The sequence below is a fragment of the Tenrec ecaudatus genome, chromosome 16, assembly GCF_050624435.1.
Source record: "Tenrec ecaudatus isolate mTenEca1 chromosome 16, mTenEca1.hap1, whole genome shotgun sequence".
Lineage (NCBI taxonomy): Eukaryota > Metazoa > Chordata > Mammalia > Afrosoricida > Tenrecidae > Tenrec > Tenrec ecaudatus.
This window is the reverse complement of record NC_134545.1, coordinates 11,989,026-12,016,270: the sequence shown is the minus strand read 5'-3', so window position 1 is coordinate 12,016,270 and position 27,245 is coordinate 11,989,026. Positions and strand designations below refer to the sequence as shown.

Genomic DNA, 27,245 nt, shown 5'->3' with positions numbered 1-27,245 from the left:
TCAATGAACTTTGTGATTTATTTTTCTAAATAGTAGTTTCTTGTAAATATGTGATTTTATTTTACAATCAAGAAAATATGAATGGTGAACATTGAGGTTTCTTATTTCCATCCATTTCTGTCTATTCCATTCTCCTTCCACAAGTGAATGTATTTTGCTTGCATGTATTTTTTATTGTCTTGCATACCCTCTCAGTGTTTTTTGCATTGCACATGCAAGCACTCATGAACATGCTATCTCTTCCCTTCTTCCCCACACAAAATAGCATCCAGTTTTATACGGTACTTTTTCGACTTCAGACCCTCAAGGCAGCTCGTTTCAGTCTAGAGGGAACATCTTCCGGCTTCACGCCTGCATAATAAATAGATCACTGAGTGCAAATACTGTCATTTATTTACACAGTCTCTTATTGACACACAGTTGGGTGGCCTCTAACCTCTTGTGGGTACAAATAGTGTTGTAGTGAGAATCTTGCACACTGGGCGTTGTGTGTGTGTGCCACAAGAACGGTGGCTTATGAAAGGGGCCAGGGGTCACAGTAAATAGAATGAGGTGCTCACCTGCAGAATGAGATGGCTCCACGTGCTAGTCTTAGCGACAGAGGATGGCTGTGGCTCCTCTGCCCCTGCCAGCAAAATGCATTTAAAATGGTTGGATAACTGTCTGAGGCACAGACAAGGAGGACTGTTTAATTTGCATTTCCCTCTGTGTGATAGTGATTTTTTTGTATCCGCTCCCTTGTGAAGACATCCTAGTGTGGTTCTTGGTTGCTAATGGGAAGGTCAGCAACTCAGACCCCTCCAGCGGCTCCGCAGGAGAAAAGACCCAGTGGTCTGCGTGTGGGAAGACTGTGATCTAGAGACAGAACCACCAGAAGGAGAACATTCACGCCCGCCCTGTCAACAATGTGAGCAATGCCACTGAATCATTGGTGGAGAACATGTAAAAGTGGGAACTGCTGTGTCATCCTGCATGGAGACGCAGTCAGATACTGTGTGAAAGAAGATGAAGGTGTAGGGCCCCTGTAGCCCTCTGCTGTCCCCTGTAAGGTCTCTGCGAGTGGAAACGGGTGCAGTAGCACCCAGCCACCACCTGCTTCTCGTAGTGTTTCCATCTTTTTAGTGTTAGGGCTTTTATTACGTATTCCTGTATTTACAGCTAGAGCATCCTGGAGTGTTCATCCTCCATGGGATGGGGTATGGATCCAAGTACACCTTAACCCCAAACCTCTTCCTAGAAAGGCTAATTCTGCCTCACTGATTCGAGGTACAGCGAGCTGTTCACTAGAACATTTGTCTTTTGTATTTAGCTCTGTTCTGTTCCAGTAGGTATGTTTTATAGTTTATACCTTCATGTTTGTCCATCTTGCCCTTTTGGATTTCACATGATAATCAGGAGAGTTCCTTCTAGTGCACAACAGTGTTTTCCCAGAGTGGGCAATACCACCCTTTGGGGGCACTGGAACAGTCTAGGAAAACTGCAAAAACAGGTGCTTATACTCTATCCTAGACATGGGATATAGGATAAAAGTTTGGAATTGCCTTGAGACACCGACTCATTTTATTTTTTCTGAAAAGAAGGACAGCAGGCCAATTCAGTTTGGGAACCTACGTATATGCTATGTCATCTATAATACTTCAATTTTTATGTTACATTCTCTATACGATGCAATCTATGTACAGTATTACTATACAATATAATACTATATAGTACTTCCATGTTTACATTATATTTTCTACATAACACTACACAATTTATGTCCAGTACTATTCAATGTTTACATTCAATTCCTCATTCTGCATTCCAAATATCATGTTTCTCTCACATCCCATTGTCTACATTTTCTTTTATTTCTCAAGTTCATTTTCGTTTGCAGGATTATTTTCTCCTCAGAAGCTCCGTGTTTTCTGGTTCTTCCTTACCCTGAGCTTGTCTCACTCGTCAGATCAGGACGGTCACTGGGTCTGGGATAAAAAGTAGCTTCCGTCTCTTCCCCAGACCTCAGGTGCCATTGTCTTGGGTAGCAGATGACACTGTGATGTCTGTACCAGCATATTCATGAAGAGCGGCTCTGGGAAGGCAGACCGAAAGGGCAGCGCTGATACCAGCTGCACCTTTGCCTCCTGCTCCTTTCCAGCAGCTACAGGCCCTTCTTGGGCAGAACGTAGCAGAAGGGAGATTTGCCTTGTGGGGTCTAGAGCACAAGACTATGATAATAAAATGAGTTAATGAACTTGAGCTCTTTGGTTTTGCCAGAGGGAAGCTCTGCAGGTGCCGCCGGAACACCCCCCTGGCTGATCGGGTCTGCACACATACCCGCCATAGCGGGGGTCCGATTCCGAGGGAGGGGGGCGCCGCTCTGGGGGAAAGCAAGACGCATCAGACATTCTTTTTAGCCTCTTTGCCCTGCAGGGACACTGGACACGCACCTGGGGTGTTGAGATTTGGCAAGGTGAGCCACAGTTGTGATTTTTTGAATTCCAACCCACTGGCCTCATATTTCTTCTGCCTTGTTTCCGATTGTCAGCACTGGCCCTCCTCCAGTTTGATTTTACCACTAATTGTGTTGCACGTTACCGTACCGAAATGAATCAAATCAAAATGCTTTTCCTGGAGCATTAGATAAAGCAGGCGAAGGTTCTGAGTAATGAGCAGATGCTGCTAATGCAGGGACAGTGCAGACCTTGCCAGGACTCCATCTGCTCCATGCTTGCTTGCCTGCCTTTGGCCTCGAGCCACGGCATTAGGAATGGCAGTGTGCACGAAGCCTGCTCCCTGGCCACGGAGTTTGTCTTGAAAACTCACTCTTTGGTGAAAAATGAGATTACACACTTCTTGGACGCAAAGAAGTTCTTGTCCCGAAAGTAGAGAGAAGCAGTGAAGACCTCGTGCCTGTTAGCCTGTGGAAACCTGCATGGGACCACGGAGCAAGGCCACACCGCGATACACGTGTGCAGCACTCCTGGCGCAGTTGTCTGAACACACACATGCTCCATTGTCAGGGCAGAGCCTGCCCTGGGCCGAAGTGACTCTGATTTCTCATTTACTGACATATTAACAATGGGCGGGAGTCGGTCTCTCCAAGCTTCATTTTCGTAGTAAACAGCAGGGGCCAGCTTTGGTTAGCTGGTTCTGTAGACTAAGTACTTCTAAAGCTTTCAGCATCCTATTGTGTGTAATAAGCAACGAGTCCTTCAGTTGTTATGCTTGTTTGCTGATGATGGCATGTAACATTTGAATGTACTATGCAAACATATGACCCCCTTTTGATCAACATTGAAGTGTTAGAAGTAGATTATTAACATGCTAAAGCACTGTTTGGGAGATGGCGAGGATGATTGTGGATGTGTTTTGTGAAAATGTCTTTTTTACAAGGCATTTTGTTTCTGTTCATCTTCCTCTTAAACAAAAGTTCTTCCCTGATAATTTTGCCTAGCCTGCTAGATCTAGGAGCCTTCTTATTCAGACAGTCAGCCAAAAAACAAAAACCCCAAACAATCATCTGACCGGGGGTGGGGAGGAAAGACAATACTCGAGTGCTGGTTTGAGAGTTTGAAATTTCCAGAAACATTGAAAAAATAAATTCAAGATACGGTCCCTTTTAAAAAAGGATACATTTAGAAAGCTAAACCATTTTCAGTAGGATTTGTACATATAAGAGCGATTCAGAGGGGTTTATTTGCGTAGTTCTCCAGGCATTGAACTTTTAAGCCAGTAGACCCCCTGACATGACCTTAGGTATTAGATTCTGCTTTGTGGACAAGTCAAGGAGCCTTACTGGCCCAGTGGGCTAAACATTGGACTGCTAGCTGCAAGGTCAGCGGTTAGAAACCACCAGCCACTCCACAGGAGAAAGACGAGGCTTTTTCCTCCCATAAAGACTGTGACAGCCTTGGAAACCTGTCAGGGCAGCTCTGTTCTCTGTGGGGTCGCTGTGAGTTGGAATTGACTCAAAGGCAGTGAGTGAATCATGGACAAGCCATGGAGACTGTATTTATGTGATGGAAGAAGTTGTTAAATAAAAATCCTTTCCAGGGTTGTTTTTTACTCATCAATGAAGAAAGTTGGAGTTGTATCTCCACTTGCAGATAGACACTCTGGCCTGGTTATGAGTGTAATAGAAGAGCCAGGCCATGTTTCTCAAATGGGGCTCCACAGATGTCCTCTTGAGTGAGAGTTGTGCAGTTTTAAGAACATTTTAAAAAATAAAACTTTACACTCATCAGCATGATTAGGTTTCAAAGATCATGGCATTATGTGAAAATTGGCACTATGCAAAAATGGAAACATTTTATTTCAGGTCATTTGCCCAATTTTTAAATTAAAAAAATAATGAAATAATAGCTAAGATTTACTTTTGTTTCACATACTTTGGACATGTTATCAGTAGAGAGATCCCCACCCCACCCCCAAACAAACCCCAACTCACTGCCAATAAGTTGATTTTGACCCGTTAGGACCCTGTAAGACAGAGTAGTAGAAATTTGTAGTAAAGTCTCCTCTTTCTCCTGAGGAGCAGCTGGGTTTTAGAAATGCGACCTTGTGGTTCGCAGCCCCTCTTGTACCCACTCCACACCAGGGCGCCTTTCAGGAGAGACCAGCCTCTGAAAACAGACCTCAGGCTTATTGGAGGGTTCCAGTGAAAGAAAGAAAATGCTGACTACCCCCCCCCCAAAGAAATGACAAGGATATGTATTGCACAAGCTGTCCAGAAAATGTACTTTTAAATGTTTTGTAGGGAAATGTTCTCAGGTTTCTTCATTTTGTTTGTTATGTCAGGTAAATTGTAGAAATTGTATAAGTACTAGAACTCTATAAAATGTTATTAAACTATATAGCCTTGGTGTCATGGTATTGATTACCATAGTGATTCTAAGTGTCCCTTTAATATCATTTTTGAACTTAATTGAAGTATTAGACCATCATCTATTACTCATAAATGTATCCCGCATTTTTTGTCTAAAATGGGATTATCCAGAATTCGAATATCTTAATGATATTTTGTTAAATGATGTTGGATTAGAATACTTTAAAAATTGATCTTTGGCCTCCTAAAATGTATAATACAAAACATTTAAAAGCAAAAAGAAAGAAGATGACCCTCGGTGAGATAGATTGACGCAGGATTCAAACAAAACAGTTGTAGAGATGACACAGGGCCGAGCAGTTTCTCTGCCGGACCCTGGGTCGCTGTGAGTCAGAACTGACTCACAGCACTGACGACAACAGCAATGGTCTCCCGATGGGCTCCTCCCTCAGCTGAGGCCAGTTCCACATCATACCTCTGCAGAAAAGGGGCTGGGGATAGCCAGCCTGCAACCAGGACCTGGTGGAGCCGTCCGGAAGCCTGCTCTGTCCTCCGTGTTGGTAGGTTGCCAAGGCTGGGGACTTCCTGGGAGGACCCTGGAAGCCTGGCTGAGCACCCAACCCACCGAGGGTGGAGGCCTCAGGCCCCTTGTTGCACTCACTTTGGAATGTCATCAAACTCCACACTTTTCCCCCAAAACAGCTTCTCTCGTGCCTCTTTCTCTTCTCCATTCCCACCCTACAACACCTTTGAGCTGCAGGGCCTCGGGCTGCGCAGGAGCTGGGAACCCACTGCAGGCATCTTGGTGCTGCATGGCTGCCCGGAGGGAATGAAGTGTGCAGGGCAACCTCCTGGAAGCTAGGGGACGCTTTCAGGAGACTCTCTGCTGACTTTGCCCCCATGGTGGTTAGTTTCTTTAACCATTGTTGTCAATGCGAAATGTTGGAGAACAAGAAAGTAAGTGAAGAGTAGGCGCATATTTTGATGGTCATCTTTTTTTTTTTTTTAAGTAGAATCTGGATCTTTTGCCTTTGTGTGGGAACCATGTTGCAGGATTTTGGTCCGTGAATTTTCCCTGTGAGTTTACAAGTTGTTGGTGCCCAGTGATAGACCTACGTGCCTGCGCTTAGCTTTTGATGCGTGATTGTCGTGCTGAGGGCCCACAGAGGAATTTGTCTGCAAGCTCCCAGATTCAAGAAACACCAGAGAGAAAGATGCTCATGCTCTTCAGCATAGCTTAGCAGATGATCCGTTTCTGGTGTAGCCAGACATTTTGGAACTTGCTAGTATAAATAGTTTGACACACTATCATTCAGGGAAAAAAATTGGCACATCAAATTTGTGATACAAGATTTGGTGTTAAGAACTTGGTTTCCAGGGGTAGCTTTATCAAGAATCAGTTTTTAATAATACATAATATGCTTCACAAATTCAAAGTGGTGGTTTTGGCTTCTCACGGTTAAGGTGAAAATTATAAGGAATGGTAAGCAGCACCTATTGCAGCTCTGGGGAGATTGTTTAGACTAGAGAAATGAATTGTGTCCTAAGTTGTGAAATGTACCTAATGAAACAGCATGAATTTGCCCTTTGGGAGGAAGATTAATTGGTATATGCTCTTGTTGGTGCTAAGTGCCGCCCAGTCGTGGCTGACTCACAGTGACCCTGGCATGACATAGGGCTGTGGGTAAGGAAACACTGCCCGGTGCTGTGCCATGCTCACGAGTGTCATGCTTGAGCCGCTTGGTGCAGCCACGTGTCTGACTCCATCTTGTCCAGAGTCGTCTTCTTTTTCACTGCCCTTCTGTTTTACCAAAGATAATGTCCTTTTTCAGGGACTAGTTGCTCCTGATGATGCGGCAAAAGTACATACGGTAAAGTCTTAACATCCATGCTCCCTACTAAGGAGCATTCTGGCTGTACGTCTTCCATGACAGATTTGTTTGTTCTCTTGGCAGTTCTTTTGGAAAGATTGAGACTTTCAATCTTCTTGGCCAGCACCATAATTCAACTGTGTCGATTCTTCTTCCTTGTTCCTTATTCAGTGTCCAACTTTCCCATGCATACGAGGCGATTGAAAATACTATGGCTTGGGTCAGGTACACCTCAGTCCTCGGTGTGACATATCCCTGCTCTTCAACACTCTAAGAAGGCCTTGTGCAGCAGATTGGCCCAGTGCCATGCTTGTGTGATCTCTCGATTGCTGCTCCCTTGAGCATTGATTGTGAATCCAAGAAAGAGACAGTCCTTGACAACTTCCATCTTTTCTCCATTGAACATGATCTGACCCACTGGTACGATTGTGATGATTTGGGTCTTCTTTGCAGTGAGTTGTAATCCATACTGAAGGCTGCCATCCTTGATCTTCATCAGCAAACGCTGAGCCCTCCTTGATTTCAGCTAGCGAGGTTTGTCATATGCACATTGGGAAAGGCGCTTTTCTCCAGTCTGATGCTGTGTTCTTCTTCGTGCAGTCTAACTTCTCTGAAGATTTGCTCAACTTACCGATTGAATAAATGTGATAAAAGGATGCGTCCGTAGAGCACGCTGTTCTTGATACTGAACCACGCATTGTACCCTGTTTCTGTTGAAACGACTGCTTCCGCATGAGCACAATGAAGTGTTCTAGAATTCCCATTCTTAGTGCTTTCCATAATTGGTTTTGATCCACAGTCAAATGTATATGTTCAATAAAGCACAAGTGAACATTTTCCTGGTACTCGCCGCTTTGAAGACATTTGAAGATATTTGAGGTCAGGAATGATATCCCTCGTTCCACAGCCTCTTCTGAATCCAGCTTGAATTTCTGTCAGCTCTCTGTCAATGTGTTGCCTGTAACCATTATTGGATGGTTTTTAGCAAAATTTTACTTGCTAAAAACCATCCAATAAATCATTTGAGCATCTAATCTCTTCGAGTAAGTTGGCCAGACAGCTGTCTTTCCGATTTCTTGGCATAGATGAGTTGAGTGCTCCCTGTACTTCACAGCTTGTGGAAGCATTTCCATTGGTAGTCCGTCAGTTCCTGTAGTATTGTTTCTTTGCTAATGCCTTCATTGCATTTTGAACTCTCCCATCAGTACCATCGGCTCTTGATGCTCTATTTCCATCATCTTGTAGTCATGCTTTCTGCATCATTCAGTATTTGTCCTTAGAGCCTTTCATTATAGCAACTTGAGTCTTGAAATTTGTCTTTGGTTCTTTCAGCTTGATGCATGCCGAGCATGGCTTTTTGGTGTTGGTATGATAAGGTCTTTTCACAGTTGCAGAGAGTTTTCCTTCTCTGACAGGTTTCCTCTGTAGAAGGAATGATAGAATTGGAGAATCACTATTTGACAAGCATTATGATAATTGATTCAAGCAAAACCCCAATGAACTCATGGTAAAGTTAGTGGGTGACGGTGAGATTAGATTTTACTTAGTCTCAAAGAATCTCCCCTCACACACATACAGAAGCCAACACACACACACACACACCGCTTAATAATTACAAGGGTAGAAAAATAAACTTGCAGATGTCGTGTTAATTAAGATGATGGAGTAACACCATCAGTAACTGTCTCCGTTCACATCTTGCGTCACACAGTAGGTTCAGGAGAACAGCTTCACTGTGCTGATCATCGAGGAAAAGGTGGAAGCAGGAAGCCTTCAAAGGAATGGATGCAATTGAATTACAATTCTGGGGAAGAATATTTGGGGGACCGTGGACTGCCTGAAAAACAATTCTGTCTTGCAAGAAGTACAGCCTTAGAAGCAAGGATGATGCGGCTTCACTTCACGTACTGTGAACCTATTATTGGGAGAGGCCAGTCCCCGGAAAAGGACCTCATGCGTGGTAGAGGTTCAGCCAAAAAGAAGACCCTTGATAAGATGGAATGACCCAGTGGCTTATCCACACTTGTGAGGACGATGCGGGACCGGCCAGTGCTTCATTATGTTGTGTGTAGGGTGGTTGGGAGGCAGTGCCACCCTTGTGGCACCTGTTGCTGTTAGGTGCCAGCGAGTGAGTTCCGATGCCTAGTGAGCCTTATGCACAACACAGTGAAGCACCACGTGGCCCTGCACCATCCTGCTCACAGGTGGTTCCTGTGCGTGAGCCCACAGTTGCAGCCACTGTGTCAACCCATCGTATTTAGGACTTTCCTTTTTTCTGTTCCCTCTCCACTTTATCAAGGACAATGTCCTTCTCCGGGGACTGGTTTCTCCTGACAGCGTGTCCAAATTATGTAAGACGAAGTCTCACTATCTTTGCCTCCAAGGAGCAGTCTGGCCATATTTCTTCCAACACAGATCTGTTTGTTCACATTCAAATGCATTGATTCTTCTCCAGTCTTCCTGATTCACTGTCCAACTTTCACATGCATAGGAAGCGATGGAAAATACCATGGCTTGAGTCAGGCGCACCTTAGTCCTCAAAGCAACATCCTTGCTTTCCAGTCCTCTACAGAGGTCTTGTGCAGCAGAGTTAGCTCATGGCACCGCCTAACAACAACAATGACTTACTGATGTGCTCGTCCCCGGGACGAGTCTGGCTGTAGAGTCTTACTCTGTGGGCTCAGTGGCACCTAGCCACTGCCACCACAGTCGATCCACGAAACCATAAAACCCAGGAAAACAACACACTTCTGACAAAGTTGCCATGGAAAGTCAGTGGGGGCAACGGTAGTCTTTTCACCCTCTAGAACTAGTGGACAGGTGTCCCCTTTCCCTCCCCCAAGTTAATTCTTCTCTTCATTCCTTATGTAAGTTATCGCAACATGGATTCTAGAGTTAAGCGTAAAACCTAAGTCAGTGGTTCTCAGCCTTCCTAATGCCACGACCCTTTCATAGAGTTCCTCATGTTGTCGTGACCTCCAACCATAACATTATTTTCATTGCTACTTCATCACTGTCATTTTGCTACTGTGATGAATCTGGCAACTTCTGTGAAAGGGTTGTTTGACCCCCAAAGGGGTCCAGACCCACAGGTTGAGAACCGCTGCTGTAGGTGAAACCAAACAGTACTTCTGTGAGCTTGAGCTGGGCAAAAGAAAAGATTGGTAAGTTGGATTTCATCCCAGTTAGAAGCCTCTGCTGGAAGCACACCAGCCTGTGTGACCATGAGGTCTTGACAGGATCAGGCACTAGGCTTCAGAAGATCCAAAGCAAATAATTATATCATGCGAATGAGGGGGGCTGGAGTGGAGACCCAAAGCTCATCTGTAGACAATTGTCATCTCCTCACAGAAAGGTCATAAGGAAGGGACGAACCAGCCAGGGTGCAGCACCAATGAAACACAACATTCCTCTAGTTCTTTAGTGCTTTCTCCTCACCACTATCATGACCCCAATTCTACCTTATAAATCCAGCTAGACCAGAGCATGTGTACTGGCACAGGTAAGAGCTCTCAACACATGGAATCCAGGACAGCTAAACCCTTCAGGAACAACAATGGGAGTAGTGATAACGTGAGGGTGGTAGGGAAGGTGTGGGGGAGAAAGGGGCAAGGACTGCAATGATCGACGTATAAACTGCCCCATCCAGGGTGGCGAACAACAGAAACATGGGTGAAAGGAGACAGTGGACAGTGTAAGATATGAAAATCATAATTTGTAATGTATCAAGTTAATGAGGGTGGGAGGGAGGGGAAAATGAGCTGATACCAAGGGCTCAAGTAGAAAGAAAATGTTTTGACAAGGATGACAGCAGCATATGTACAAATATGCTTGACACAATGCATGTATGGACTGTTGTAAGAGCTGTAAGAGCCCCCAATAAAATGACGTAAAAATAGACAAAAATAAAGTAGTTGTGATGGGGGGGGAGGGGAGAAACATCTCTGCTCATCAAAACACACTGAAGAAAACGAAAAGGCATCCCATAAAGGAGTAGAAAATCTTTGTAAAACATGTACTTGATGCAACAAGTGTATCTAGAATGAAGAACTCTTATAACTCAGACATCAAATACCAGCCGCTCTGAAGAAGACAGAGGAAGCTTTCTGCTCCTGTAAAGAGTTCGTCTCAGAAACCCCTAGGGTCAATTCTCCTCTGCCCTACAGGATTGCTGTGAGTTGGAATAGACCCATTGAGTTTGCATTTTTGGTTTGCTTTTGAGTCCTGGTGGCACTGTTGGGTAAGCGCTAGACTGCTAACCAAGAGGTTATAGGTTCAAACCCACCAGGTGCTCCACAGGAGAAAGATGAGGCTGTTTGCTCCCATAAAGATTTGCAGCCTCCGACTCTGCAGGGTTGCTATGGATTGGAGTAGACGTGAAGACGGTGGGTTGGTGGGTAGCAAATAGCAGCTTTATGAAGAGTGTTCATTCCTTCCATGTGTAGTCGGGACAGCGAGGCTGGTGACGCGCTCTTTCAGCGCTCACACCTCTCGACTCGTTCACTTGCGCTCTCACATCCAGCCCAGCTGCCCTTCTCTGAAGTGTTATCTTTGACCCCAGCAGTGTACGGCCCTGGCAGGTGTGGCCCGTGCCCTGGCAACACAGTGCGGCCCAAGATCTTCCCTCAAGTGCAGTGGACACCAGAAGTATATTGAGGGGGCCCTTAGTGAGTTCAAGGGGGTGCCAGATGAGGTGCCATAAATACGATGTGAATGGGGACTGACCGAGGCAGTCGGACAAGAAGGAGGTGAGCCTCTCTGCTGAGGTGGCACTGCTCCCAATGTCTTTGATCTTGAAGCTGAAGAGGGGGAAGCACAAATTTCAGCTGTGAATGAAGTACTTAGGACAAGATTTTTCTCTATTTGATATGTGCTGTATTTTATTATGCTTTCGTCTGGTGTAGACGAAAAGTGAGAGTTCCATGCTTCTGCATCCCTTACAGAGGGACAGCCCTAGAGAAAGCACTGCTTATTCACCGAACTCTGGTGGCCCATAGGGAGCACTCATGGTGCTGTGGGCTAGACATGGGGCTTCTAACTACGAAGCCATCCGTTCAAACCCATGAATTGTTTCACTGCAGAAAGATGAGGCCATTTGTACCTGTACAGATTTATAGTCTAGGAAACCCGGAGGAGCAGGCCCCCCTTCCTAGACGGTTGCTGTGCGTTGTAATCTACCTCAGTGGGTAGTCAGTTTTCGTTTGGTGGTGCTGTGAGTTAGGCTAATTTGCAAGGTTGGGAGTTCAAATCCATCAGCCCCTCTGCTGGAGAAAGGTGAGGCTTGGTGGCTCCTGTCAAGGTTTACAGTTTGGAAACCCTATCCAAGGTCCCTCTGAGTCAGAATTGACTCCTGACAGTGGTTCTTTTGTTTCCCAGGTATCACATCCTGTACCAGGTACTTAACTAAGTACATCAGCCGATTTCATCCTCACAAGTCAGTGAGGTAAACATTATCACCCTGGTTTAGAAGTTGAGGAAACAGGCTCAGAGAAGCACTTTTCAGAGACCAACCTTAGAGCTCCACTTACTGAAGCTAGATACAAATGAGGCCAGTTTATTTTTTCTGGTTTCCATGGTTTCTACCACATAAAAGGCATTCAATTTCAAACCCACAGCTTCTTATATATTCGCTGATTGATTTTCTCAGAGCAAAACCTTTGCTGACATCAGACTGACCAGCCTTGGTGGCACTGCGGGTTTGGTGGTCAGCTGCGAATGGAAAGGTTGGAAGGCAAGCCCTACCAGCTGCGCTCTTCAGGACAAGGAGGCCGTCTGCTCCTCTGAAGACTCACAAAGCCTAGGGAACTAGGTTGGCTCACTATGAGTTGGAGGCCTCATGGCATAGTGGTTACAAGTTGGGCTTTGATCCGAAAGGTCCACAGTTTGAAACCACCAGCCCCGCCACAGGCGAAAGACAGGCTTTCTACTCCATGAAGTTACAGTCTCAGAAACCGACAGGGGCAGTTCTACACTGTTCTTTAGGGTCCCGACGAGAGTCGGCCCCGACTTGATGGCAGTGAGAAAGATGACTTGGAATCAGCTTGATTGATGGCTGTGGGTATGGGTTGGTTTGGCTTACGGTGTGGTTACCTTTCATTTATGTAGGAGCCATTTGAACCGTTCCAGATGCTTGTTCCTGTGAGGTGATGATTGCAGTTACGAGGGTAAGTCAAAAAGTACTGCTATAAGACCCATTAGGACTTTTTTATTGAAGAAAAACTACCCTTCATCTTGACATTACCTCTGTGTAAGTCTGTGTACCTGGGAAGGCCGTGGAGTATTCGTTGTTCTCTCCCGCACAGCCCTTCCTGCCCTCAGAGAATGAGCAGGTGCGTTGTCATGACGGGGAAATGCCCCGGCTCAACGTTCCTGGCTTTTTCCTCTCCCTGACATGTTTTCAGTTTTCTTAAAACGGGTTCATTATAAGCCCCTGAGCTCTTCCTGTGTCCTTCAGGAAAACTTATCCAGAAGATTACCCCTTTGGAATCTCGGAAAACTTGTCCCCATAAAACATGGTCCCAATAGCCTTCTGAACTGCCCCCTCTGCCTTGAATGTGGCCGGCCTTCAGAATCCCTGCTTTGACTGGACCTTCTAAAGCGGCACTCAAACAAGACTAAGAACAAGGGCCTGCCTAGGAGAATGTGTCTGTAGCCAGCGCCTGATGGCAGAAACATGCGTACACCGGTTTGTTTGCAATAAACCTGTGCATGCATGAACTGGGACCCTAATAGCAATGCTTTTCAACCGACTCTTGGGTTTTTAAGACTATGTGTTGTGTGCCAGGTAATGTTAAACAAGGAATCAATCGGTTCTGTATGCGCTTAAAAGTCCATTTCTGGAAGTCCATTTCAGTGCCACTGTCTCCTGCTAAACCCTGTAACCCCATGGAGGTGATGTGGACAGAGGTTTGCTGGTTGAAGTCACCCGGCGAGGAAACCAGGCCTAAAAGGACAGCGACCAAGGTGGGCTTGTGGTTGGTCCAAGCCTGATCTTTGAGAAACGGGGCACGGGACCTGTGGTTGGTAACCCTAAGTCAAGCTTTTTTTTACTTTCCAGTGCATATAAAGTTGTGGTTATGGTATAGTCTACTAAGTGTACAATGACATTGTGATAAGTTTGCAATAGTCTAAGAATGACCATAATGTGACAACGTGAGCACATGCTGCTGGGGGGAAAATGGTGCCAAATCGCACGGGTGCCACAGACCTTCAGTGTGTAACAGCCCCAGGACCAGCCAAGTGCAATAAAGCGAGGTGCGCACCTGCCTCGTTTTTCACATGATGTGGCAGATTGTAGAGGAGGCTGGCTCGAATGAGTAGCGGCGTGCGCAACGATGACTCTCTTACATGGGGCACCTTCTTGGCATTCCCCTTTAGAGGAGAACTGGTCTAGCTGCTTCATCTCCTTGTCTCTGTCAATCAGTCTTTCCTCTGGCTTTGCAGACACGCAGGTCTAGTTAGTCCCATTGTCTTAGCCTTCCAGTGTCGTGATAGCCTCCTTTTCGATTAGCTGTCTCTTTTCTTTTTTGATTCTTCCTGTTTCTGACATGCCCTTTTCTTTCTGCTTGGAACTCGAGAGCTGCTAAATAGATTCAACTTTGCATCTGTCCTCTCTCGGGTTCATTTCTGCTTTGGTGATCTCATTTCTGGTCCCTGCTTTGCTATCACTCTATTGGTTCACCACAACGTTCAGATTCTCTTACTTGTCAATCTAAGTGGCGGTGCCCATTCATACCCCCCCCCCCCCCGGAGACAACAGATGGAGTTCCACCCTTGGGCTGTGCTCATCTGGGAAGGTGGAGGTGTGACATGCAGGGGGAGATGAAGCATCCAGGTGAAGACGAATGTGCGGTCACCTTTCTTTCCTTTTCCAGACCTGCTGGCGGAGTCCAGACGGGTTTCTCCCGGTTTGCATTCGTTGTCATCTCCCACTGGCCACCTCTTCCCAGAAAGCAGGACTTCATTTGTCCTTCCTCAGGCTTTATCTGCCCCCTTCCACCCCTGCCCCCCCCCTTCAGTGGCGTGCGCATTCACGGAGTGAGAGGCACAGCCTAAGTGCGCTACGGAATGGTCGCCTCGCGTCAGTTTGGTCAGAGTGCTTTCCCCCTGGTCGCAGACTTTCCTTTGACTCCTGCCTGATCTCCGGTGGGCACGTGTTTTTGTACATGGTGCAAGTGGAGGCTGCCAGCTGTCTTTATAAATAACCTGCTTTGATTCAGTGCCTCTGAATGCAGTTAATTGATCTTGTCTATTTGACTCTTATGACACTGAGACTAAGTCTCAGGTGTGTATTGTGCGAACTCAGAGGCTCAGGGCTCCTGGCGAAAGTAAGTTCAACTCAAGGAAGCGCTGAAGACCACAGGTAAGGCCAAGTGCCGTTGCCCAAGTGCGCAGCCTCTGACTTCTACACTGTGAACCTGCTCTGAATTTTATGGTGCCTGCAAAACATCCGAGGGGAGGGAGGACACCAATGGCGCTTTTTTCCAAAACCAGTTCAGCAGTTATTTACCTTTCAAGCAATTAACATAATTACCATTATGCTAAAAAGTCATTTTGGGAAGTTCTGCCCTGAGCCCTTATGACTCCACTGGGACAGTTTTAGTTGGGACTTATCTTTTTGATGGAAGCCTAATTGCAATTTTGGCTTTGTGCACACAAACAGAAGCAGCTAATTGTTTAGGCAAATAGCAGATTAATTTAAATATGCATCTCTAATAAAACAAAAATGGTATCCATTATGGTCCTTGTTCCCATGACGAGGAATATAAATATTCTGTGCAAGTACCATTAGGCGGAGGTCTTAAGGATTGTCGACATTATATCACAGTGGTAGCACTTTCCAGATATCGAGTAATCTTTACAAAAGCGAACATAAATCAGTTTAAACTCATTTAGATCCCATTTCCACTATGCGCAGTTTCATTACCACACTCTGGCTGGCCTCCTGTGGGAGGTGGGAGGGGCAAGCTGCAAACTGGCATGGGTGCCCATCCACAGCTGCTTAGCAGGCTTCATGTCTCCTCAGAACACTGGCCGTCGTTACTCATGTCATCGCTAACGGCTGCTCCCAGGCCAGGGCGAACCCGGACTTCTTCAGGCCTGCTGCTGCTTGTCAAGGGGTGGGGCCTGAGCCCAGTGAACAGGTGGCACTGCCAAACTCGAGGCCTGTCTGTGTCACCGGGCCGGGAGCCTTCATGCACTGTGTCATCAGGCATCCGGCTGCTTCTCACAACTGAAGCCCAACCCCACCTCAGAATTCCGAGTCTTGGGTCAGCCTCCGGAGGCGCTGTCCGAGAGAAAGACGGCTTTTCTTTTTTGTTTTCCTGGGGTTGTGGGGGGTGGCGTCAGAGACCAAGACACTCCGTAGATCCTCCCTTGACAGTTGTCTGTCATTTTGCCTTGACCTACCAGACACAATGAAGGTAGAAGACACCTTTTGGAACGACTGCCTCGTTTGTGGGTGGTACCAGTAGGTAAGCACTCTGCTAGACCAACTCAATGGTTGGCAGTTACATTTTACCTAGAAGTGCCTCAGAAGAAAGGCCTGGACCTGGCATGCACTTGGTTTTTGTCAGTCGACTCATTTTGCCTAGTTCACGGCTCTTCCTCTGATACCCCCCCCCCCACACACACACACATGTCCTTTCGAGGCAGGCATGCTTGCAGTATTTGAGTTGGACTTTTTGGCCACAGCGGATTGGACATGGGGACGCCTGGTTCTGGGGCAGCTAGTGCACTGATTGGGCGGACTCTGTTGTCACAGCTGTTGTTTTCTCCATGTTGTGGGGGGAGAAAGAAGCTGGTTTGTTGGTAGAGGAAGAGTGACCTACATGGAACAGAGCTGCAGCGGGAAGCCACGGCATGGCGTGTGCCGGTAGATACACACTGTGTGGCTCCTGCAGGTCTTCCTTTGCGTTCTGATGGCTTGTAACTGCAAGCTCTGCTTCCTCCCCTCCGGCGCCACGGAAATAGCCTGGTTGCCTTCCAGCCAGCTTCCCTTTTGTACCAACGCCAGTGTGAGTGGGTCTCTGTTTCTTACACCCAAATGTTCCCGTGCTAAAACATACGCCAAGTGTTCAGCAAACCCTTTGTTGGTGTTCAGCCACGCTCAGTGCTCTGAGCTCACTGCTGGAGGGAATAGAGACTGAGCATGACACGTCCATCCAGTGTCAGCAGCCAAATCCATTTCACTCCTGGGTCCACAACATGATAAAGCCCAGCCTTTCAAGTGACTTTGTATCAGATTTGACACAGTTTATCCCTTCCTGGAGTGGTGAATTGATTGGACTGGGATAGGCCCTGACTACAATTTCCTTAATGGCACGCAGGTGAGTTTAAAATGTCTGGATGTGTCAGCTGCTGTTGGTGAAGGTTCTTAAAAGAATATTTCAACAAAACCGAAAGTTCCGCTTATCTATAGTCCCGTGGTATACTTTACATTTATCAGTTTTGTTTTGTGTCTCCCCCCTCCCCCCACCTACTCTAAGTGTTGTGAGACTATAGATCCTACCCTTTCCTTCTTTACACCCTTAAAGGAGACCCATGGACCTGCCATTGGAATGCCAGCTCTGAGCCCTCAGGGACTTGTCTTCTGCAGAGCTCAGTGCAGTGCCTGGATGACACCAGAGGCTCAGTGGGTGCTTGCTGGGTGTACTACTGCACCGATGCCTTTTTGACTTGAGTATTGGCTAGTGTGGGCTATAACACTCAGCTGTGGTGTAATTGGACACTGATAATCCACATTTTGCCTGCTCAAGCTTACAAAGGTGGTAGCCCTGATGGAACTACTTTAATAAATAAGTCGACTGTGTATGAAATGAGGTCTCACTCAGACACAATCCCTGGTGTCCATTTCTGCCCAGGTGTTTTGGGGTGAGACATTACCATATTACATCATTTGCAGAGTGAACTTGCAAAGCTGGAGGCTGTGATGATAATGTTAAAGTCATATTAGAAGAGTACCAGAAGTGATAATTACGTGAGCAAATATAAATGACATCTTTTCTCTATTATATACTTCTCTTTAAAAATCAATTGCCTTATGCAAAATTAGCAATGGAGTTTATATAGCATGTGGGAATAGAGTATGACCAGAATATACCACAAAGGCTGGGAGGGCGGAATGGAGGAGTTTTTCTTATACTGTAGCAAAGTGGCATGGTACCACTTGAAAGTAGACTGATGAGAATTTACCAAAACTCTAAAGCAGCCAACAAAAATAACTAATTAATAAGCCAACAAAGGAATTAGGATGGACTAAACACATATTCAATTCAAATACTCAATCTCAATGAAGGCAGAAAAGGAGGGAGGGAAATGGAACCAAAACAGATGGGCACAAATAACGAAATGAAGGTTCAGCCCAGCCTTACAGCTCCTTATACTGAATGCAAATAGTCTAAACATCCTAGTTAAAGATGGCCAGAAGAAACCCACTTGAAGTGTAAAACTACAAGATTAAGTAAAAGACCGATAACATGAATACAGCTGATACATTGATATCAGACAAAACAGAGCAGATAATATAGGAGCATTTCATAACAACAGAGCATCAATTCAGCAAGAAGACACGACAGTCCTAAATGTTTACGGACCTCAGTGAAATCAGAGGGCTGTACGAGTGATCACACACTGTGCAGTCACTGTGCCACGGATCGAGTGATGACACCAGAGAAAGCCCTGGCCATTGCACGGATAGCCCTGAAATGCTGACTTCAAAAATGACCCTTCCTAGGATAGCTCTGGGAAAGGCACTCCTGTGGTGAAGAATGTTTTATTGCATCTGATTCTGGTGATAAAAATTATGCCAACAAAACCCATACTTGATTAATAATGAAGAATGTGTTTATAGATAAACTCCATGTGTGCTCTGAGTGAGCTGTGGTTCCATCTCTTCCCCACTTGGCAGAGCACCCAGGTGAGGTGGATGGAGCAAGCCAGTTCCTCACCGAGCTGGTCATCGCTTCCCACACTCACAGAGGCAGCCGTTCTTGCTGCATGGTGATTTTCCCTTGTGAGTTGAGTGGAGGTTCACAGAGCAAAGTCAGTTTTCCATTCAACAATTCTTTCGCACTATGCTGCATGTCACTGGTTGCAATCCCCACAATGTCGCATCGCGTATCTCACTTCCTCCCCATGGTTCCTGTTCCCATCTCTCCTCTCTGCCTAAGCCTTCTGAACCTTGTCCGTGCGTCAGGGCTGCCCTTTGGTTCTCTTGTGATGATGGCTCTAAGGAGTGCACACCTCTCTAGCGTTGCTGCTCCCTTAGTGCCTGGTTGCAAAGTGAGCCGGGGGGCAGGGGGCGAGTCCATTTCCACACCTGAAAGGTGACTTGAGGGCCATCGTCTCCATGGTCTACCAGTCACTTTTTGACCACGATGCCTGATCTTCTTTATGATTGCACCGTGCATTCTCTTGCTGCGTTCAAACTCAGCTTCATCACTTACTACATGACTTTGGATCCGTTGCTTCCCCACTCCAGGCTTATGTTAAATGAGCATGGAGGCCAAGATTCAAAGACAGTGTGAACGCGGGAAAGCTCTAAGCTAGCAGTTCTCAACCTGTGGGTCGTGACCTCTTTGGGGGTCAAACGACCCTTTCACAGGAGGCGCCTGATTCCTAACAATAGCAAAATGACAGTGATGAAGTAGCAACGGAAATCTTATGGTTGGTGGGGGGGGTCACCACCACATGAGGAACTGTATGAAAGGGCCACGGCATTAGGAAGGTTGAGAACCACTGCTCTAGGCAAATGGTGATTTCAAAAAAATGTTTTTATTTCTCCTTTGCTGTTTATTGTGTTTTCCTTGGGCCATGCAGGACTATGATGAAGAGGACCGTGTTAAGACATCTTGGACCAGGAGCCTCCTGTCTTCTACTTACTGTGTAGACCCCTTGGCATCTTCTGTAGCAGCTGCTGCTTCTGAGTCAGAATGAAAAGAATTTGCTGAGATACTTGCCTTGGGGATGTGCTAGGTGTCCTTTGGAGATCTGCTTATCCCCTGAGCTTATTCGCATTCTAGGGAGAGTACTTAGCTCTGAAAGAAGGTTCAACATGGGGGAATCTCTGCTTTTGTTTAGAATTAGATACTTAGCTTACTGACAGCTGGAAAGTCTTGCAAAGCCACCCAAATACTTCCTTTCTTCTAATTCCTTAGAAGTTACTTGGTGCTGGATGATACTTGCTAGTAAGATCCCAACGTCAAAGCACAGGAAAGATGGGAAGATGGATTCCAAGAAGAAAAGTGAACAGTTTTACCTGTTCTGCGTGTATGGCCGGATCAGTGCCAGGCCGGCTTCAAGCAGCAAGTGACCTTGAATCTCCCCCACCCGTGCGGAATTGACTAGAGCAGGCTGACACAACTAGCAGCAAGTGGTCTTGAATCTCCCACACACACCTGCAGAGCTGACTATGTAACCTGTCAGCAGCTTTGCACGTTTTTTTCTTTCTTTACTTTTTTTGCCCTTGAATATATACTACCTGATTTCTTCTTTCTTTTACTCATGGCCCATTTGGCTCTGTGCCCGCTTTGTTCTCAGCCCGCCACTCTGCACCCAGCACGAACACACCCGGAACCAGGAAGACACCTTACATTCCAGAAACCAGGGCATACCTGTATCTCCCAATCCCTGACTACTTTACCTCATATGGACTCAAAACAGCCTAGTCACATGTTCTCTGGCCATATAAGCACCACCCCTGTAGCCTGGGGAGCGACTCCCCTGGCCCAGACACTGTGGACCATGGGACTTTGCCCAGGCTGGGTTTTTCTCCCCATAAAACCTGTTTGCTCTAATTTGGTCTCTGGCGCCTCTCGACTTCCTTACACTGGGTAATTGCTGTTTGAGGTACCATCAAGTTGGTACCGGCCCACAGTGACCCTATGTACAGCAAGAGACACTGCCTGCTCCTGCACCATCTCCACAATTGCTCCTGAGCCAAAGCCCATGGGACAGTGTCTCCTTGAGGGCCTCAGTGACAAATGATCCCAGGGACATTGAATAGTTGGGGAAAAGATTCCATTATCTTGCAATTATATTTTTTCCAATAACTTTTTGAAGCCCCCTGGTATGTATGTGTGTATGTACATATATAAATATATTCTCATTTTTATAGGTCTTGCATATGTAGTTCTTTTTTTCAATATATCTTTTTTTTTTGGGGGGGGGGAATTCCAGAATAAACAAAGGAAAAATACAGTTTCTTTCCTACCCTGCCACTCCTCCTCACTTCACCTCTTTCTTTAGAAGACTAGTCTAGGATACCAGTATCTCATGGATTCTTCCAGGATATTTTGTGTATGTCTGAATATTTAAGAATACAAGAGTATATAATGTACTATACCACTGTTCAGTACCGTTTTAATCCAACATTGTGTTCTGTTGATCATTTCTTCCAGGTTACTTTATGTATAGGGCTGACTTTTCTTTTTAAAAATTGCTCATTTTGTTCCATATTCTATACTGTGGAAGTACCAATAGCCAAGTCCACCTGGGTGGGCATTTAGTGAACTTCCAGTCCTTTCAGATGCTTGATAAGACTTCAGCGAGCATCTTTATATGTACTTCTGTGTGTACATATGTCAAGAGATGGTTGGATTAAAAGATGTTTACATTTTAGTTTGATAAATATTAGATTTCCTCTAAAGTACGTGAATTAGTGTGTGCTTCCACCAACAAAGTAAGAGCTTATTATTTCCACTTCGGACACCAATTACGGTAATAATTTCTTTGAGAAGAATTAATTCCGGACCAGTGCTAATGAGGTGGAGATGAAAGATATCCCAAATGTCAACCTTGTCCAAGATGTTATACCACTCCCTTTCCCCAAATTGTAAGGACCACTCTCCCCTTAGAAAAGCGTCTCTCAGGTCCTTGTGGTCTGCAGTTAAGGGCCACATCTCAGAACTCACAGCTTTCAGGAAGAGGCTCATGTGTTGTACAGGCAGTTAAACCCCAAATTCCAAATCTAGCCATCCACCTGGAAAGGGCTCCTCACCCACAAGGCTGGGGAAGGTGGTGACACCAGGACAGGTGTTAGACCAAAAACTCAATTCCTGAGAATCAGGGCCACAGGCAAGCCAAATGTGGGGTCCAGAGCCAAAAGCCAAAATTGTCAGAAAGCCTTTTGAAAATGATGCTGGCAACCTATGTTCAAATGTGCTTGACACCATGGATGGATAAGAGCACCCGATAACATGATTTTTTTTTAAGTCAGAAAGTCAAAGGCAGGTCTTTTTTGCTTCTTCCAATGCTTCTGTGAGAATCAGAGGTCACAAAAAGGAGACTTTCATGGAGGGGTGGGTTTTGTGTTTCAGCAGACAATACACCCGAGGAAAGAAGGCAGATGACTTGGGTCCCACCCTGGAGGAAGGTGGAGACTCAGAGCACATCCCCTGAATCTGGTTCATTAGCATAACAGAACTCCCTCCAAAAGGAGCTGATAGCCAGAGGCAAGACTCTACTATGTCACAAAAGGGACTATGGCTACAGTAGGACCTTATTAATTAATTGACTCTATCTCACTTACCAAAAAACTTTTTTTAAATAATAAGGAAGGAGAGCCTAGTTCTCCATATCCTCAGTAACAGAATGTTTTGTGAACCGTTCTATCATTGTCAATCTGATGGAAAATGATACCATATTGCAGTTTTTGTTTGTATATCTCTAATGTTGAATGAATTTTTACCATTTTTTAAAAAACATTGCAAAGTCAGTTGTATTTCTTTGTGGTGAAGAGTATGCCATGGACATATACGTAATATAGAGTACAAGTATGCATGTTTGTTTTCACTGGCTTGTCATTTCCCTCGTGCTTATTTGCATGGTGGTGGTGATTGCATGAACGGCACGCAGCAAGTGAACTTACGGTCATCACTGTCACCCGCCCTTCTCCACAGGAATCCTTAATATTTGGGACCTAAGGACTGGAAAGTTTCCTATTCATCGTTTTGAGCACGACGCGAGAATACAGGCACTGGCCCTCAGCCGGGAAGACGCGACTGTTGCCACCGCTTCTGCCTTCGATGTCACAATGCTGTATCCGAATGACGAAGGCTACTGGCACATTGCTGCAGAATTTGAAGTTCAGAAATTGGTGAGCTCCTACTCGCGTCACTTTCCATCGCCTTCTGAGAATCGCTGTTTGCTGTAAACACACAGGAAGGACGTTGGTAGTTCCTATTCACGCCCTTAAATCCATACCCTTTACAACCAAGTAAACTCCCAGGGCTGCCCAGTGGATTCCACCTCACAGCGACCCCATGGGGCAGGGTCGAGCTGCCACACAGGACTCCCAAGGCTGTCAGCCTGGGGGAAGCAGACTCGCTCCTCTGCCTCCCACAGAGCCAATGGTGCTTTCGGACCACGGGCCTTTCTGTTAGCAGTTGAGCGCTAAACCACTGTGCCGCCAAGCACCCTCAGATCCATCGCACCACAGCCCTGGGATACAGGCAGTGTTGTGTTCCCGGTTAACCAGCACAGACATGGGCTTAAAGCAGTGAACGAATTTGCCCAGCTCAAGTTCAGATATGTCAGCCCGGTCTAGCGGGGAGGGAAGGCTTCTATCCTACACTTCCTGCCTCCCAAGATTTTCTCACCTGGAGCGAAGAGTAACTCTTGAGTAAAAATGATTGAAGTGAGTGCTGATTGGGTAGCTGTGTTCCAGAATCTCTGGTGGGAAGCCGAGCCAGCCTCAGGACTCCTTTAACCCAGAGCACCTTCCGCTCCTGAGTGTAGAGGCAGGGCCTGCTCATCTGCACACAGACCTGGTATCCACGTTTGTGGGGAGGAAGATGTTTGCTAGTAGGAAGGAAAGCAGTCTGTGAGGCTCACATCCGTGTGTGCTGAACGAGATTTTAGTGGAAATAGACTTGATTGGGGGACTACTAGGAGAGAGAGCCGGAGTGAACACCGACATAACGAACTGCCGGCCCATCTTGGAACTTGTCTTATTCGCCCCCTTTTCTCCTGGTGGAAATCTGTAAGACTGCAGCAACTTAGAGTCCGGGCACCTGCTTCCCCACCACCCGCAACTCGCCCCTCTGTGGCTGGCGCTCTGCTGCTGGGGTGTGGTGCTCCTCAGCACGGCCTGCTGTCATCTCCTCTCAGGGTTCTATTAGAGAAACGTGAACGCACAGCGCTTTCTGTGTGTTCTCGACACCGCCACACACCTCTAGTGCTTATTGTTGGTGTCAGGTGAAAGGACACAGTGGACCGGCACCGACTCTGTGAAGTCGGACAGTCACTTAAGATGTGAATCTCTCTAGAGAGTGCCGAGCCTGCTTTGGCAATAGGTCGCATCCTGGCACAGCCGAGCATGGTTTTGAAGTCAGTTGCAGCTCCCAGCAAATGGACCACCGCTTTCAAGCTGAGCCTCTTGGTCTGTCAGTTGTCCCACATGGAGATGAAGTCAAATGGCTGGGCTGAGGATGTCGGTGGCAGGAACATAAGGAGGGGCTTAGAGAATCGGAGACAGGGAAAGCAAGCAATAACTGCAGGTGCCTGTTAGCAGCGAGCATTTTCATGTAGGATTTCCCACCTTGGGTGAGGGGTTGCCACAGAACGAGCTGGGTGTCCCTGCAGAGGGCCCCCTCGGCCCAGCCCCTAAAGCTGGACCCTTTTTGTCTCCCCCAGACACACTCCCTGAATAGCGGTGGCAGTACTCCCGGCCTTGTCACACTAACCAGGAGCATCCGTCCTTTGTGCTGGGTCCGCAGTGCGGGACGTGGGCTGCCTGCTGCTCACACTGCTGGGCTGAGGATTAGCAGAGGTGCCCAGATGTTTCCTTGCTCTGAGCGACTCTGGACAGCCTTCACGATCCAGGCTTTTGAACTCGTTTGGCAACTTGGCAGCGGAAAGCTGTCCTTTCACACTGTGGATTTTCATAATTACAGAGTGTGGCTCACCTTGAGCCCTGGACTCTCCTAATTTACTCCGGGAGGATGGGCACAACCCTGGGAGGTGGGTCCTTGAAGGGCACTGCGCAGCCCCGGCAAATGAGAGCAAATGGGGGCCGTGGCCAGCTGCGCGGTCTGGTAGGATCAACATGCCGTGGCTGTGGCTATGCCCGAGTGGCCTCTCTGGAGTCTACCTCTGACGGCATTGAGGGAGCTGAGAACACTGATCTTTTCAACTCCAGGAAACCAGGTTTGAGACCTATACAGATGTTAAGATGAAGTTTTTGTGCATGTTGTGACCACAAATTTTCTTTTTAAATTTCTTTGTTAACAAAACAAAACACACACCCTCCCTCCCTGCCTCATAATTTCTTGAATAGTGACACTCTCATAGTTGAGAGGTTACAGTGAGGAGTTCCCGCTCCACCACCTCTCAGGAGCTGTTTCCCTCTCTGAAAGCAGCCGTCATAGCAGATTCGTGTGTGTACCAGCCAAGTTCAGTACAGCAGGCACTTCTGCCCTCACCTTTATAGAGACCCCAGCATGCCGAATCCTGGCCCTCACCCTGCCTCTGTGTCCCCACCGTCCACCCCCAGTTTATCTGGGAGTTTGTTTCATTTGCTTCTGGTTATAAAGGGGAAAAAAAGGAGCCGACACCAAGGGCTCAAGCAGAAAGAAAATATTTTGGAAATAATGATGGCAACATACATACAAATGTGCTTGATACAATTGATGTATGGATTGTTATAAGAGCTGTGAGAGCCCCCAATAAGATGATTTATTAAGATTTTTTAAAAGGTTTTCACCATATGTTCTGCTGTAACTGTGCCGTGTTCCATTGTTTAGTTATATCAGGCGGTCCTCATTGAGTCCCTTGGAGGTGGACATTTAGACTTCCTATTGAAAAAAGATATCCACACATATATACGTATGACAGTGCTGCAGTGGTTGGCCTGATGTGCCCTTGTTTTGACTTTCTAAGTCAATTTCTAGAGTTGGACCTTCTGGACCAAGTGTGCATTTGACAGGTTTCCCTCCATAGAAGTGGGACCAATTTCGTTTCCAGCAACAAGAAGTCATCTTACCTAGTCTAGCAGGTGAAGGTGGTCTCTGAGTGGATTTTCACTAGGAATTTGTCTTACTTGGAGTGGATTGTCTGTCTCTTCTGATGGGCATCTTTTCGTTTATGCCACACCTGTTGGTGTCTCATGTGCTGTGTCCTGTCCCCTTGTACATCTTGTGATCTTGGATTCTTGGTCTCCTCATAGATGTGTGGAAGCAATTGTATGTGTTTGGCCAAATCAAGATCAATTTTGGGTGAGCCTCTAAGAACTGAACAACTCTCCTCCTTTGACAGGTTGACTACCTTGAAATAGTTCCAGATACCGAGAGGTACCCTGTGGCAATCGCCACCGCTGGAGATCTGGTCTACCTGCTGAAAGCTGACGACTCTGCCAGAACCTTGCATTACGTCTATGGCCAGCCCGTCACGTGTCTTGATGTCTCGGCCAACCAGGTTGCTTTCGGCGTGAAGAGTTTGGGATGGGTGTACGAAGGAAACAAGGTATTGAAAAGAGCAAGCTGTACACCTTGAAAGGATTTTGTTGTTGTTTTTTAAAGGCTTAAAAAGATGAAGCTTTCTGATATTTTCTGGATGTGCTAAGGGTGATATATCAGAATGGGCAAAAAACAACAAAACTCCAGCATTTTGAAAGGATTATAAAATGATAGATGTTTTCATTCTTCTTCCTTCCTCTCGTCCCCCACTGCCCAGAGAAACTGCTGGTATCCATTGTATATCCTTCTCTCATGGCCACCGAGGCAGTTTTGACTCACAGTGAGTGCAGAGTGCACCTTAGAGGTGCCCTTGGTGGGTTTCTGAGAATGTAACTTCACGGGAACGGAGCGCCTCCTTTTTCAACCATGGTGCAAGCGTATGGTTTCAAACTGCTGACCTGGGGGTTAGCAGCCCAATGTGTAACCATTCTGCCACCAGGGCTCACTTAGAGTCTAGAAAAACTAAATGCATATGGGATCATAGTTGATAGACTATTTTATATCTAACACTTTCACTTAATGGTAGACTTTGGGGGCATTCCATATCGGCATGGATCAAATTCCCACTACAGGGCTCCAGGTATGCTTGTCACCCATGGTGTTTATTAATTTTCAGTTGGTCCCCTTGCTGTGGGCTTAGAGGTTTCTTGCACTGTTTAGGCTATTGTAGACAATGCCGCAGAGAATACGGCAACTTGCAAAAGTCCGCTAGCATAATAAATCAGTACAATTATATTGCTTCAACAGAGGGGACATACATTTAAGATGTTGATGGACACTGCCCAGATGTTCCTGGAAAAGTTGCATTAAAATGTATATTCTTCCCGACAGCGCATACCTAAAAGGGCCTGCTGACACTGTGAGCAGGGAGGCACAATTTACATTGAAGTCTCCTCTCCCGGGGAGCCAGGCCCCTTCTGCACACAGCAGTGTAGCATACCAGCGAGGACCCGGACTCTGGCCGCACTGCACACGCGCTCCAACACCAGCCCTACCGCCTGCTAGCCATGAGACTTTAACCTCATTAGTAAAATAAGGCCCCTGACAGTACCTGCGTTCCAGAATTGAAGGATCAGACAGAAGAACCACATGAAGGACTTTAAGCATGGCGCC

The 27,245-nt window shown here is 46.4% G+C and overlaps 1 protein-coding gene across 1 annotated transcript in view; it reads left to right on the top strand.

Moving 5' to 3' along the window:
* Nucleotides 1–27,245, top strand: part of FBXW8 (F-box and WD repeat domain containing 8) — a 128,866-nt gene that overhangs the window by 61,725 nt on the left and 39,896 nt on the right. Inside the window, exons 6-7 of the mRNA XM_075533848.1 lie at nt 22,578–22,774; nt 25,933–26,139. Of these exons, the coding sequence (XP_075389963.1) occupies nt 22,578–22,774; nt 25,933–26,139 (404 nt within the window). The remainder of the gene's footprint in view (nt 1–22,577; nt 22,775–25,932; nt 26,140–27,245) is intronic.